The following is a 16,385-nucleotide window of genomic DNA, read 5'->3' on the forward strand; positions in this document are numbered from 1 at the left end:
CAACCATCTTCCAGGTTTATTTGCATTACAAAATGTATTATATTTCATGTACCTTAAACTAGTTGCAGTCTGATCTGCTATTAACATATTAAATTGCTCCCTAAGCACAGTTATAGATACTTTTAAATTATTATCCAGTGGATTTGAAATAAAAGCCTTTTCTTTTAATTTAATCTCATCCTCTAACTCTTTTCGTTTTAACTTCTCCTTGAGGGGGCATTGGGCTCCTGTTCGTTGGATTCCCTGAACAGTATTCAATCTTGTTCTGCCCTGAAGCCCATTTACCTTTCTGCTGTGGAGCCGCAATTCGCGTTTCTCGTTGGCTACCTCTACAGACTCTGACGATGTGCCCTTGCTTCCCACAGGTGCGGCAAACAGCTGTGCGAAATCTGCACTCTGCCCTTTTATGCTGTTCCCTGTAGCTAGCGCAGTTCTGTGGAGATGTTGTTTGCTCTGTTGAGCATTGCCATCTGGGTGGCTCTCTCTGCAACCGATCGATCTCATCATCTTCATCAGTCTCTCCCAGTCCATCTGCAGTCTTGTGGTGGATTGCAAAGGGGCTGGTGTGTATTTTTGGTGGCCGGAGAGCCTTCATTGCTCCTCTGGCAGCCTCATCCGCAATGACCTCCTTCAAAGCGTCTTGGAAAGTCAGTTTTTCCATGGCGAATAGGCACTGTTGTAGCTCTCTATTCAGCAAACCGCAAATGAGTCTGTCTCTGAGGCGGTCTTCCAAATCTGGAAACTCGCAGTGGCGTGAAGCTTGTCGAAGTGTGGCCACAAACTGAGCTGCCGATTCTCCAGACCTCTGCTCTTGTTGCTCGAAAGCATGGCGCCAAGCGATTATGGGGAGTTTTGGCTCAAAATGTTCTTTCAACCTTCTCTTGAGGTCTGTTCATGTCACTGACTCAATGCTTGCTGATGCTACCAGGTTTTCTGCGATATCGAATGTTGCTTGCCCGCATACACAGAATAGGGTCGCCGCCTTCAGGTTATTGTCTCTGATCTGGTTCGCCCGTAGGTAGTTGTCCACTCAGGAGACTTAAGAGCTCCACTGCTCCGGATGAGTGATGTCAAACTCATTGAGCCTTCTGAGTTTGGCCATTCTGGAAGTTCTGTGAGGTCCTGGTTACTGCCTTTACTGCTGCGGAAGGAACTGTGTTACCTTTGGTCCTGGGGACGGATCCCTCAGGATGTCTGTACCTCCAGTGTGTCTTATTGGCAGGCACAGCAGGGAACGTGGTCCCACCAAGGCTCTGTGCCTGATCTGACAACCAGTGACTTCAGTCTCTTAGCTCGCATTAGCTCTCTTCCTGCCATATCCCACCTTCATTGCCACTATTGTGTAGTAGGTTTCGTAGGCAGTAACCAGACTGGCGTAGTACAACGATGTTTATTAAGTTATAACAGAACTGTCAAAAACTGGCAAATGCTTGCAATTTATACTTTCCACCTCTAGGGCATCAGCCAATCGCAACATTAGCTCGCTCCCACACAAACTTGAATTCTTGAAGTTTCCCTCCAAAATAGTTGGAGGTACGTTAGTTTCACAACACATTAACATTCGTTCTTAATACATAACAGGAGTCATGTCTATGATGTTAAATTTCTCAATAGCTAGGTTGTCAGGATTTCATTATAAGTAACAATGTAATGAATTCTACCTTTTTAAAAAAACAGACTTATTTTCATTCTTAAATATTTTGTGTTTGCTGTCTACAATTTGTAAGGATCTCTTCCTAGGAAGCTCTGTTTGAATTGTATATATTCGAATTACAGGCCAAGACTATGTAGATCAAATATCTAATACTGCTAAAGCATACTTATAGCATAATCATATTTCAGTAAAAGTCATATTTCATCTGTATACATCTAAAACAATTGTTTGTTCCTATTAAAATGAATCTTCATTTGTCAGACTTCTCTCACATTATATCTCACAAAGTCATTGCTCTCATTTATTTTTATTTTTGGGAATGTAAAAAGGTTAACATGAGGTTAACTGTGATCCTTGGCCCCAGAAGTAAATAATCCTTTCCTCCCCAGGTATCTATTATATGTACTACATATTCATTTTTATAGTGTATATAGATAACTCTGTCTTTTTTCTCTGTGTCCATCTTATGTGCAAACTTCCTCAAGTATTCAAAAGTTATAAATCCTTATGCTAAAGGGAACCAATTGCCAAGTTGTACCTGAATATCTTGTGGAAGAAGAAATGTTTCTCTAACAAGGAATTCATTCAGTTTCACATCAACTGAGAATTAAGGAGAAATTTCCTGACAGTGAGAACAATTAATCAACTTGCCTCCAGAAGTTGTGGTGCTCCAGCACTGGAGGTTTTCAAGAAGATATTGGGCAACCATTTGTCCAAAATGGTATAGACCAGGGGTAGGCAACCCAAAACACTCAGAGAGCCACTTGGACCCGTTTCCCACCGAAAACAAAACACTGGGAGCCACAAAATCCTTTTGATATCTAAAAGGAAGATAACACTGCATATATCCTTTTTATCTTTTATATATATANTATATATATATATATATATATATATATATATATATATATATATATATATATATATATATATATATATATCATAAAGGTAAAAAAGGATATATGCAGTGTTATCTTCATTTTAGATATCAAAAGGGTCTCTGTGTGTGTGTGTGTCTCTCTCTCCTTCCCTCCCTCTCTCTCTTTCTGCCCTTGGTCTGCCAGTCCTCTTCCCCCACTCTCTCTCACTCTCTCTCTCTCCCTTTTTCTCTCTTTCTCTCTCTCTTTCTCCCCCCCCCTCCCTCTCTCTGATCTTCTTCTCACCTGGCAAGCTGGCTTCAAGCTGTTCTCCAACAAGCTCAGGGGTAGGCAACCTCAGCTCTTTTATGACTCATGGACTTCAACTCCCAGAATTCCTGATTTCAGCATAGCTGGGCTAACTAGCTCTCTCCTGCCCTTCCTGCTTCCTGCTTTCTGCAGAGACGCAGCCAAGGCAGGAGCCCTGCCCAAAAAGCTTTTCAGCTTGTTGGAGAACATCGTGAGTCCACTCTCTTTTTTACACACACACACACAAACACACACACACAAACACAGAGAGAGACAGAGACAGAGAGAGACAGAGAGAGAAGCAGGGAAGTGCAAATGCCTCTCTCTGTCTCTGTCTCTCTCTGCAAATGGCAGAGGAGGCTGAGCCACAGGAAAAGGCTCAAAGAGCCGCATGTGGCTCCGGAACCACAGGTTGCCGACCTGTGGTATAGACTAAAGACTCCTGTTCAAGCAGGGGGCTTGACTAAAAGACCTCCAAGGTCCTTTCCAATGCTGTTACACTGTTATTCTACTGTATGTTCAATGCATATCTTCTACTATAAATTATAAGAGAGGGCAGTGTCTCCACAGCATTACATGGTTAAGGTTAAGTTCTTACCAAATGCAGAAAAGAACTTCATATACTCCTATAATGAGGATTTGGCTATAAAGATAGGCATAGGCAGTGGTGGGATTCAAATATGTGAACAACCGGTTCTCTGTGTGGATGCTGCTTCCGGAAGTCCATTCTGGGCTTGGGCAACAAAAAATTAGCTACCGATTCTGCCAAAGTGGTGTGAACCGGCTGAATCCCACACTAGGCATAGGCAGTGCTTTTTTTGTCATACAACGCACGGAACAGCATTCCGGCACCTTTTTTTGAATGGAAGAACCGGCTCCTTCTAAGCTTCCAGCGCAAGTAAAGCTCTGGCTCAGTGAAAGGAAGCTGCCTGGGGAAATCGGGGGCATCAAAGATCAACCCGGAAACACTTCCATTGCTCTGAAAGGAGACCCTCTTCTCTGCCTTGGTTCATGAGGCTCCCCCTGCCACCGCCACCTGTCCTCACCCCTGTGTTGGCCACCAGAGACCAAGACTGACTCCTGGAGTGAATCTCTTCGAGGGACTAGGCGTCCTCTTGAAGCAGCAGCGCCGCTGCCACCTTGGTCACTCTGGCTATGGAGGAAGTCTCTGTGTCATCAGAGGCGGAGGAGGACGAGGTGGCAGAAGACATGCCGGTTCTGAACAAGTGCCCTCTCAAAAGCCATGGCAATGGTGCCCATCAACTGATGCTGCTCATGTGATCTGCACCTCGGAAGCTCCCTAAAGCTGTTTTTCCCCCCCCTGCTCCGTAAAGGGCTTTCAACTGGAGCTGGAGCTGTGCGTAAGTTCCAGCACCTTTTTTTTTTTTTTTTTTTTTACAAAAAAAGCACTGGGCCTAGAATTTATCTATTATGAGACTACATCCCTCCTCAGAACTCTTTATTTTGGATGGAAAGCCATTTTGATTAGTGTAATTAGTGTAATCTCCTTCTAGAAAGAGCACTCACTTTGTGGCTGCCCATCATAGGACACCATTTTTCATACAGATGATCCAGAGGATGATGTGATCTTCTACATATTAGAAGGTCAGTGAGTGCTCTTTCTAGAAGGAGATGTACAACATGGTCATTAGATTAAGCATATGGAATTCAAGCACTGTGTGAGTGATCTTTTAACAAGAATGATATATGGGGCCATTCTGTCTGAAGATGGGATGGGGCTAGTGGTTGAATAAATTTTAGTGATATCATTTGATTCCTCGTCTTCTGATTCTGATTAGAATGTATGTTATTGATTTGAAGCAGCAGTAGTAAAGAAATTTACCTGAACATCTGTGTCCACATGAAATACAAATGTATGAGGTAAAAAATTTTCTTTGGCTTTAGGTGGATTTGGTATGACTTTTACTGGACTTGTCCATCCTGAAAAAAATAGTTGAATATTTTTCAGTAAATAGTATTCATAGCACTGAGATTACAGCTTAATATAAAAGTGGACTTTATATTAGTGACAATCACAATATGCCATGTATAACATTTATGAATTATTATTTTAATTATATAAAAGTCAGAAGATAAGTAATTACAGTTGGCTGCTTCAGCAGTAGATTTATATTTTGTACCAAGTTACCGACAACAGAATTAAAGAAGAGGAGGGGGAAAGGGAATAACCAAAAAGTTGCTTATTCTGAAAAACTATTGCTCAGTTATACAGAGTAAAAAGAGCTGCTGAATGCAAGAGAGATATTTTGAGAGTTGTGGGAGACTGATTGACAGCTTTTTACTGAATAAGCTATGAAAAATGTAAGAACCTCAGAGCGGTAAATAGGAAAAGTCAGGCGTTAAGAAGGTAAGACATCCCTAACAAATCCTAAGTCAACATATAGCTAAATTGAGAAAGAATGTGAATAAATGTAAGCTTTCTGTTGATGTTACATGAACACAAGTCAGAAGTGCCAGTAGCCATGTCCATGAGTGGGATAAGCGCCACTCTCTTCCCTCTCTGTCAAGCGAATTCTCGGAGGCATTTATCTGGGTGAACTATAGAAATGGAGTTCTTTCTTCGGGAAAAGAAAGGGGGGGCCTAGCCAAAGAATAAAATTGGCTTTACAGAGTCTCAGGGAGCCTCTTGTGATTGAGGAAAGAAATGATTTATATAAGAAAGAGAAAGCAAAGGCTCAGAACGAACAAAGACTTGCAACAGAAATCAAGGATTAAAAAAAGTTTCTTCCAACATATTAATAATAAGAAAAAAGTCAAGGAAACTGTAGGTCCACTAAAGAGAGAAGATGGCAAGGAAATAACAGGCAACAGGGAGAAAGCAGAGCTGCTCAATTCATTCTTTGCATCAGTTATCACTCAAAAAGAAACCATAGCCCAGCATATAAAAAAAACCCACTGCAAAAGACAGACTAGAAACAAAAATTAAAATAAGCAAGAAAATGGTAAGAGAACACATATCTGACCTTGATGAATATAAATCTCCAGGACCTGAAAGACTATATCCCAAAGTTCTGAAGAAGCTGGCAGATATTATCTCAGAACCATTGCATCTTATCTTTCATAAATCCTGGAGCACCAGGGAAGTACCTGAGGATTGGAAAAGGGCTGATGTGGTTCCCATCATGAAGAATGGGAAGAAAACAGACCCAGGAAACTACAGACCAGTCGGTTTAACATCAATACCTGGGAGGATCCTAGAAAAGATAATCAAAAACCAGATCTGCAAACAACTAGAAGCAAACAAAGTTATAGATAGTAGCCAGCACAGGTTTGTTAAAAACAGATCATGCCAAACCTATCTTATTTCATTCTTTGATAAAGAACTAAACTAATAGACCAGCGAAATGCTGTAGATGTAGTATACTTAGACTTCAATAAGGCATTTGATAAAGTAGACCACAACCTACACATTGGTAAGGTGAAATAGACAACATCACCACCAAATGGATCTGCAGCTGGCTGGCAAACCATACTCAATGAGTAGTCCTCAATGGCACTACATCCACATGGAGAGAAGTAAGCAGTGGGGTACCACAAGGTTCCGTCTTAGGCCCAGTACTCTTCAATATCTTCATAAATGACTTAGATGAGGGAATTGAAGGGGATCTCATCAAATTTGCAATGACACCAAACTGGCAGGATAGCCAACACCCTAGAAGACAAACTCAGGATCCAAAAAGATCTTGACAAACTTGAACAATGGGCTCTATCCAACAAAATGAGTTTCAATGTGGAGAAAAGCAAAGATTTACATTTAGCCAGGAAAAGTTGAGACCTGGCTTAAAAACAGTAACTGTGAGAGGGACCTTGGAGTCCTAGTGGATAATCACTTGACTATGAGCCAGCAGTGTGCAGCAGCAGCCAAAAAAGTTAATACAATCCTGGGTTGTATAAACAGAGGCATAGAATCAAGATCACATGAAGTATTAGTACCGCTTTATAAAACCCTAGTAAGACCACACCTGGAATACTGCAACCAATTTTGGTCACCATATTGCCAAAAAGATGTTCAGAGTCTGGAAAAAATCCAAAGAGCAACTAAGATGATCAAAGGCCTGGAGACTAAAACATACGAAGAATGGCTGCAGGACTTGGGTTTAGCTAGTCTAAAGAAAAGAAGAAATAGGGGAGACATGATAGCAGTATTCCAGTATTTGAGAGCCTGCCACAAAGAAGAGGGGGTCATTTTATTCACCAAAGCACCAGAGGGTAGGACAAGAAACAATGGTTGGAAACTGATCAAAGAGAGGCAACCTGGAATTAAGGAGAAAGTTCCTAACAGTGAGGACAATTAACCAGTGGAATAACTTGCCTCCAGAAATCGAGATTTTTAAGAAGAGGCTAGACAGGACTTCCAGTTTTGCAAAGTAGTGACCGGTCACGGGCTTGCGGATTCTCCGCACCCTGGCAGCTAATTTTGCCCTGCCAGGGAGCCCTAAATGGGTCTAAGTCGCCCTGGAGAGGCGACGAAGAAAGAAGGATGCTCGAGCGACTCTGGAATGGCGGTGGCCATTCCGTTCGACTTGGGGAAAGCCTTCTAACCTGACAGGAGAAAGGCTGGCTGTATTTCATCGACCAGCCCAATCTACTAGCAACTGAAGTCCAAAAGCACTAACCAGCACAACTGTGAACAGTGTGCTTGAAACTGGGTGAGGAATTTGATCTTCTCTTTTCTATTCTACATGTAATTTCCTGGAAAAGATCCCCAAGAAGCAAAATACCTCCAAAAGGGAAGGAGAGGGATTTCTGCCACACCCTTATACTAACGGAAGTGGCAAATTAATCTTTTTATGGAGGATCAAAATATATGGAAGTGAAATAAATATAAAACCTGAAATTTAAAACTTAATTCTGGATAAATCTAAAATTGTTTGAATGGTTAAGACTCTCATTCTAAAGATAATTGTTCATTTTGGAAATTGAAAAACAAATAGTTTCTGACACCTAGTGGTGAATGAAGACTATGACAGCTATGACTTTAATATAAGACTTGGCAAAACCTGGGAAAAGCTCATCTGTGTTTGTGACTTTTAAAGCTTTAACAACAAAGAACACCTGTGACAAAAAAAAGACAATAATCTGGGCTATAGACAAAGAGAGAATTATAAATTTCAGAAAAAAAATCTTTTTTGAACTATTTGGATTACAAATATCTATTTGATTGGGACTCCAAAGCTATTTGCAGAGAAAAGAAAGGAAGAGAAAAACTTAAATTCTTGGCCATCATGGATCAGAGACATGTAGAAAGAACATATCAAGAAAACATAAATACTTCACAGGAGGAGATATATAGTATACTGCAACTAATTCAAATAACAATGACTTTAAACCACAAAAAAATCCAAAATAACTTCTATGACAAAAAAAATTGCCAGAAACCAACAACAGAGAAGGAGCAGATAAAACAGATAATTGGACATAGAATTGAGAATAGAGACTTAAAGATGGAATTTAACAAAACAAGGTAACATGATTTAATCATAGTGGGAAAAAATTCACAAGAATTGGAAAAAAACAACTTATCCCTTAAGATAGTGGTTCTCAACCTTTCTAATGCCGTGACCCCTTAATACAGTTCCTCATGTTGTGGTGACCCCCAACCATAAAATTATTTTTGTTGCTATTTCATAACTGTAATTTTGCTACTGTTATGAATCGCAATGTAAATATCTGATATGCAGGATGTATTTTCATTGTTACAAATTGAACATATTTAAAGCATAGTGATTATGCTTTCCTCTCTCCCTCTCTTTCTCTCTTCCCTCTTTCTCTTTCTCTCTTTCCTCTCCCTCTCTCCCTTTCTCTCTTTCCCCCTCTCTCTTTCTCTTTCCTCTTTCCTCTCTCCCTCTCTTTCCTCTCCCTCTCTCTCTTTCTCCCTCTTTCCTCTCCCCCTCTCTCTTTCCTCTCCCCCTCTCTCTCTCTCTCTCTCTCTCTCTCTCTCTCTCTCTCTCTCTCTCTCTCTCTCTCTCTCTCTCTCTCTCTCTCTCTCTCTCTCTCTCCCCTCTCTCTCTCCCCTCAATATCTCTGGTTTCCCCTTTCAGTGACTCTGGGCAGGTTAGAGTTCAAAGATGTATTACAATTAAAAATACTAAAAACGTTTTAAAAGAGCAATGACAGCAAAACCAATAAAAACAACAGAACATCCAAATTAAGTGACCATGCTGGAATAACGCCCATAAGTGGGCCATGAGGTGCAAATTCTCCCTAGGAGGCAGAAGGAATTCAGGCAAGCGGCATTTCAGAGCCACGCAAGTCAGCCCAGGGCTCGGTCGGACCCTCCTGGGTGCAATTAGGGGCGGCTCCACGGCAATTAGGGGCGGCTCCACGGAGTCCCAGGCGCCTGACTCACGGAGGAAGCTAGCCGGTAGCCCACAATTAGCGGGCCCGCCAGGAGGCGGCTGACGTGGACATCCCCACAGCGGTCAGGCGGCCCCCGAGCTGAATGAGATTCCTGGCCAGCCAGCCACGGGGCGGGAATGGTTCCCTCACCGGGGCTGCTCAGCCTTCCCGGCCGGCCAGCTGCCTGGGCCGTTCCAGGGCCAAATCCTGCCGAGCTCTGCCTGCCGCAGGAGGGCAAGCCAGGCCAGGCTGGGCAGCAGGAAAGGAGGCACAACCCCAGTCCTGGTCCAGAGGAGTGCCCCCGCCCCGGTGGATGGGGGGCTGGGAGGGAGAAGCCCCTTCCCATGCCCGGAAAGCAGCACTTCCTCTCCTGCTCCGGGCATGGGGAAATGGGCAGAGGTCCCGGGAAGGGCAAGCGTGGGGGGCAGGAGGCAGCAGAAGGCCCTGCAGCTCCCACAGCGCCACCTGCACACCACGCCAATGGTGCAGAGTTTGCAGTCGCCAAGCCAGACGCCAGTGCAGGGCGGCGGGGGGTGCGGACGGCAGGCAGGCCCAGGGGGCAGCAGGCGTTGCAGGCCAGGTGCTCCAGGGCGGCCATGTAGGCACAGGATGAGGCAGCGGCAGCGCAGGTCCAGCACCGGCTAGGCCACCAGCTGGTCCGGCCCAAGGAAGGTCAGCCATCTACCGCGCCCCATGCGTGCCACCTTCGCACTCAGCGCCCACTGCTGCCCTGCCAGCACTACCTCCGTCGCCGCCCTTCCCGCGCAGCTCCGCTGTGTCAAGCGGGCCCCGCAGCTCCCACAGCACCACCTGCACACACCAATTGCGCAGAGCTTGCAGTCGCCAAGCCAGATGCCAGTGCAGGGCAGCGGGAGGGCGCGGACGGCAGTCAGGCCCAGGCGGCAGCAGTCGTTGCGGGCCAGGCGCTCCAGGACGGCCATGTAGGCACAGGATGAGGCAGCGGCGGCGCAGGTCCAGCACCAGCTAGGCCACCAGCTGGTCCGGCCCAAGGAAGGTCAGCCATCCGCCGCGCCCCACATGTTCTACCTTCGCACCCAGCGCCTGCCACTGCCCCGCCACCACCACCTCCGCCGTCACCTGTCCCATGGAGCCCTGCTGTATCAAGCAGGCCCCGCGGCTCCCACAGCAGCAGCCGCAATGCACACTGATGGCGCACGAGGTGAGCACGAGGCAGGAGTGCACATGGACTCCGCTTTTTCGGCAGGGCAGAGTTAAGTGCTGCTTCCCACTTCCCACCCCTGGTCCTCTTTTACTTATAAGTAGTAGAAGATGGTGTACTGTAGTTGCTCAGCAGGGAGGGGTGGAAAGTTCCTGCAAACTCGCCTTTGCTGCAGACAACTTACAGCAACGTTTGCTGGCTGGGACTTTTGGCATGCTCAGCAGTGCAGAGACAGACTTTAATGACCAGGTCTGGACAATTCCTATTGGCTTTTGAAAGCCAATAGAATAGTGTATTCTATTGGCTTTCAAAAGCCAATAGATTAAGAGTCTATTCAAATAGAGTCTATTCTATTGGCTTTTGAAAGCCAATAGAATAGAGGGAGTAGCACAGCTCATGGAAAAGTTGAAAAAATCCATCAAAAAAAGATGCCGGCCGTTCTGAGCATTCTGAGAAAAAAAGCCCTGGTCTTAGGCGGCCCCTGTGAAATGGTCGTTTGACCCCCAAAGGGGTCGCGATCCACAGGTTGAGAACCGCTACCTTAAGACTACAAAATAAATCTGAGGACAAGAAAACAGATTGGATAAAATGGACTGTAGAGATGTTGGGAACATCTCTACAGATAAGAGAAGCAGAGAGAAAGAAAAAGAAAAAAATTTCAACAAACATGGAAAGGCAGAAGCCCCATACAAAGACACTTCAGTTGATTTACTTTCTATATCTACAGCAACATTTACGAACATACAGAAAATTGTTTTGATTCAGCAAAAAACATTGATTAAGAAAGATACTGGGCAAAAGAAAAAGACTAAAGTGGAAACCAAGAAAATAGATGATGGGATTTATCAGAGAGAATACTTTAAAAAGAAACATTTGTTTGAATATGGTTAAAATAATAGAAAAGTTTTGGAATATATATGTCATTCTAAGAGGGATGAATTCCCTAAATAATATAGTATGCTTTTCCCTTTTTTGTTCTCTTTCTTGATATAAGTAATATAAAAAAGTTGAAATGACTTAGATAAAGGAAATGTTTTAGATATTTAAATATGATTGAATTTAAGAAAATTGTAATGGATAAAAAATGTTTTGAATAAAAGAACACTAGATGATTAGATGTATTAAGTGGAATGTTTAAAGATTAAACATATTTTTAATTATAATTAAAAAGAATAAGAAATTTAGAAAATAAATATATATTAGCTTAGGAGGGATATATATTTTAAGTAGTATGTTATTTTTTATGTTTCTTTACTCTTGCTCTCCTTTCTGTTTTTTCATTGTTTTATCTATTCCTTAAGAAATGTAAAAGTGTGAGATGGTTCATATGGAAAAATAGAGTTAAATATTTAAATGTAATTAATTTTTGAGAAAATCTTAACCAGTAAGAATACCTAGAATTTGGTGGGAGAAACAAATTAAAATAAGTACTGTAACAGGATCTATGATAAGGCAACCAGAATGATTGGATAGAAAAGAAATATTATATTGATGTGGTTCTTATTTTTAGGAATATTGGGAAAGATATATATTTAATTGTTATCTATCAAAACAATAAGAATTGTATTAACTCAATATTTGCAAAAGAGGATATTTTGGGAAAAGAAGAAATCAACTAAAAGTATTATGTGGATTATGGATTATAGAAATCAGTTGTTAGTGATTGTTTTACAAATGTAACCCAGACAACACTGTTCACCAATTATTAAGTGATTTATATTTTAAAAAAATTAATAAAATATATTACAAAAAAAGAAGAGGCTAGACAATCATTTGTCTCAGATGGTATAGGACAGGTTCTACTGCATGAGCAGGGGGCTGGACTAGAAGACCTCCAAAGTCCCTTCCAGCTCTATTCTATTCTATTCTATTCTATTCTATTCTATTCTATTCTATTCTATTCTATTCTATTCTATCTCAGTGTCCTAGTGCAAGGCTTTTCAATTGTGGTACCCGTACCACTTGTGGTACTTTGCCACATGGCAAGTGGTACACGATTGCTAGCCAAGTGTAGCAGGGGAGGGGAATGAGCCGAAGCGAGCCAAGCCTGAGGGAGAGGCAGTTGCAGCTGCAGAACTGTCTGGGCTCAGCAGAAGCCCCAGGAGCCGACAGGGCTCCAGCTGATTGGCTCCATCTGATTGGCACTTCCAGAAGCAGCTGGGAGCTGGAGGTGAACTGAAGAAAAGGGGTGGGATGAGAGGCTATAAAAGAATGTAGTTTGGGTGAGGGAAGGGAAAAAAGACAACAGGAAAGGTTTAATCCCTTTAAACAAATGTAATTAGTTTTACCCCCTTTAATTGAGTCTGTCTGTGGCTTTTAGAAAGTTTTCTTTGAAGGTAAACAGGCTTAATTTAAAGCTAAAGCTTTTCGCAATTGTTGGAGCCTTTCAGTCTAGAATTGCAACATTATGACATGTGACACGCCTGAGGCAGCTTAAAGAGAGAAAAAAACAGAGTTTGTGTTTCTTTATTTTCTTGCTTTGCTGTGTCTTTAAGGGTAAAGGGAAGGGATTGGGGGGTGCATTCTACACTGTGGAAGAGCTCAGAAGGGCAAACCAGCTAGCTCAGGAGTCTACAAACTTAGCAACTTTAAGCCTTGTGGACTTCAACTCCCAGAATTCCTCAACCACTCATGAGGGCTGAGGAATTCTGGGAGTTGAAGTCCACAAGTCTTAAAGGTACCAAGTTTGAAGACCCCTGAACTAGCTGGTAGCGGTGCATATTAATAAACATGGATAAATTCATCATACATTTGTCAGTGCAAAAGGAAAGTGATTCAGGAAAGGAACAGTCACCGAAGAAATTAAAACTTTTTTCTACAGTTTGTAATATTTTATTAGATTATAGAATAAAATACAAAAATATAAAAGCAAATAGTAGGACACAGTGGGGAGGAAAAAGGGGGAGAAGGGGAAAAGAACATACTTCCTCTGTTGCAGTAGAAGGAAGCATTAATATTGAACCTCAACTTTTTACTTTTCCATAATATTATAAACTAGCCATTTCTATAACAACAAATGAATCTAATCAGTAAAACTCAAAATCCCCCTTTTTTTAGTCATCAATTTTTTGACACCTTGCTAAGCACTGGTGGTACTCAAATATTGTCATGTCCTAAAAGTCATACAATCTGTGAAAAGCTTGAAAAGCCCTGTCCTAGTGGACAATCACTTAAATATGAGCCAGCAGTGTGCTGCAGCTGCCAAAAAAGCCAACACAGTGCTAGGCTGCATTAACAGAGGGATAAAATCAAGATCACATGAAGTGTTAATACCACTTTATAACACTTTGGTAATGCCACACTTGGAATACTGCATCCAGTTTTGGTCACCATGATTTAAAAAAGATGTTGAGACTCTAGAAAGAGTGCAGAAAAGAGCAACAATGATGATTAGGGGACTGGAGGCTAAAACATATAAAGAATGGTTGCTGGAATTGAGTATGTCTAGTTTAATGAAAAGGACTAGGGGTGACATGATAGCAGTGTTCCAATATGTAAGGGGCTGCCAGATAGAAGAGGGAGTCAAGCTATTCTCCAAAGCACCTGAAGGCAGGACAAGAAGCAATGGATGGAAACTAATTAAAAAGAGAAGCAACCTAGAACTAAGGAGAAATTTCCTGACAGTGAGAACAATTAACCAGTGGAATGGCTTGCCTATAAAAGTTGTGAATGCTCCAATACTGGAGGTTTTTAAGAAGAGACTGGACAACCATTTGTTTAAAATTGTATAGGGCTTCCTGCCTGAAGACCTCCAAGGTCCCTTCCAACTCTATTATTGTTGTTGTTATCATCATCATCATCATCATCGCAGGAAAAGGTAGGGTATTTCTTTTTGGGACTACAAGCCAGGTATTTTAGGATGGAGAGCCACATCTAGCCTATAGGCTGTAGGTTTCTGACCTTTGCATTAAGAAAGAGGTGAGGCTGAATGGATGTGATTTTGCAAACATGAACTGAAGTCTTGTGGAATTTTTGTATTCATACTTGAAAGAAACAAGGCATTCATTTGCAGAAAATGCATGTTTGTAGGGATATTTGAAAGAAAAAAAGTCAAAGAATTAAAGCAGTGAGTGGCCATATTTATGCTAAGATCAAATAAACAGAAGATGATAGAAGTAACTTTTTATGAAGAATAGAATCCCTAAACTAAAACTAATCTTGGTGAACAAGAATGAAAACCTGAAATAAGATATACCGAATATATCCTCCACTGGTACAATTTGAAAAGATCTTGAGGCAATCATAGAAAACACAGAGTCTAAATATTTGAGGGGGGGAGAAAGAAACATTCTTGAATATGAGTGTGGTTATTTGAAAAGCAGAGATGATACAGTTTTGGCTGTAAAAAGAAAACAACAACAACAAAATCAAGATATTTGCTGTCTTACTTCCATGGAAACTAAACAAACATATGCTAACTAGACTCATTAACTTGTGTAATGATACTAAAGAAACCAAAGCTGGCTATAACTGAATGCCTACTAAGGGTTAAATAAAACTTAATAACAAAATGATAGGATAGAATCCCCAGCAGAATGAGGCTATGATGGATGAAAGTTCTTGGAAACAGAGATAATAAAATTACAATTGCAAATAATTCCACAGAAAATCCAATAGAACATAGCAGAAAAAATAATAACTTAGCGAAATAACAACATATCATCCAAACAGTCAAAAGAACATATATAAGAAAGTGAAAGTGGACTTCCTGTGGCTCGGCGGCTGCCGAAGGGGGTTGTTTTGACAGCCTCCCGTTCAGGACTGCGTAAAAAGTGCTGAAACAGCGCTTAACAGCTGTTTGGTGCTTTGAAACTTCTCTCCGGGCAAAGGAGAGAAGGAGAGCTTGCTCGTGAGTAGGAGTCGAGTTCCCTAGCCTCCCTGGGTCTTCCCAGCGAGGTGANCTCAATGCTGTAAGTGTGGAGAACAAATACCCACTCCCCCTCCTAAAGGACTTATTAACCCATCTGGCTAAGGGGAGTGTCTTCACTAAATTAGACCTGAGAGAGGCATATTACCGGGTGAGGATAAAAGAGGGAGACGAGTGGAAAACTGCCTTCAACTGTCCTATGGGGAGCTATCAGTTCAAAGTCATGCCATTTGTCCTACAGGGGGCCCCATCTGTGTTTATGCAGTTGATTAATGAGGTCCTACATGATCACTTGTACAAAGGGGTTTTGGTGTATCTCAATGATATCCTGATATACACAGCACAAATATGACTGATCACATAAAGCTGGTGAGAGAAGTGTTAAAGAAACTATTGAATGCCAAGCTTTATGCCAAATTGTCAAAATGTGAATTTCATCAAACCCAATTAGACTACCTAGGTTACAGAATTTCCAATGAGGGTATTGAAATGGAGCTATGTCGCTATCTGCTGTAGAATCTCAAAATTTACAAGTGTTGGAGGCAAAACAGGATCCAAAAGATCAAAGAATTACACGTGCATCTCATAAGCATAAGGAAAGAGAGCAACAGAAAGAGGCTATGCCCCAAACATCTGCAACTACTTCGGAGCCAGTGGGAGGAGCCAGGCCTAAAAGATCTGTTACAATGGATCTTCAAGGGTTGATTCAGAAGCTCCAAAAACCAAAGGATGGTTAAGTTAATAACCTTAAATGTTAATGGATTAAACTCACCACAAAAAAGGAGAAAAATATTTTACTATTTGAAGCAACACAAGAATGATATTATATGCTTACAAGAAACACATATTACATTAAAAGATCAAAAGTACTTATTTAATCCTAAATTGGGTATACATTTCGTGGCTTCCTCTCAAAAGAAAAAAGCGGGTGTAGTTCTTTATATTAAGAAGGAATTGAAACCAAAATTAATAGATACTGATGCAGAAGGAAGATTTGTATTTGTGGAAATTATTTTGAATGGGAAAAAATGTCTTCTTGTGGGATTATATGCACCAAACCTATATCAACAACAAAAGCAATTTTTTACTGTTTTGCATCAAAAGATAATGCAATTGGATTATAAATCGGTTATTATGATGGGAGATTGGAATGGTGTA

General features: G+C 41.7%; 1 protein-coding gene across 1 annotated transcript in view; it reads right to left on the reverse strand.

Moving 5' to 3' along the window:
- Positions 1 to 16,385, reverse strand: part of SPATA48 (spermatogenesis associated 48) — a 147,569-nt gene that overhangs the window by 96,534 nt on the left and 34,650 nt on the right. Inside the window, exon 2 of the mRNA XM_029284180.1 lies at positions 4,664 to 4,761. Coding sequence (XP_029140013.1) covers positions 4,664 to 4,761 — 98 coding nt within the window. The remainder of the gene's footprint in view (positions 1 to 4,663; positions 4,762 to 16,385) is intronic.

The sequence above is a fragment of the Protobothrops mucrosquamatus genome, unplaced genomic scaffold, assembly GCF_001527695.2.
Source record: "Protobothrops mucrosquamatus isolate PMUCROS unplaced genomic scaffold, P.Mucros_1.0 scaffold408, whole genome shotgun sequence".
Taxonomy (NCBI): Eukaryota; Metazoa; Chordata; class Lepidosauria; order Squamata; family Viperidae; genus Protobothrops; species Protobothrops mucrosquamatus.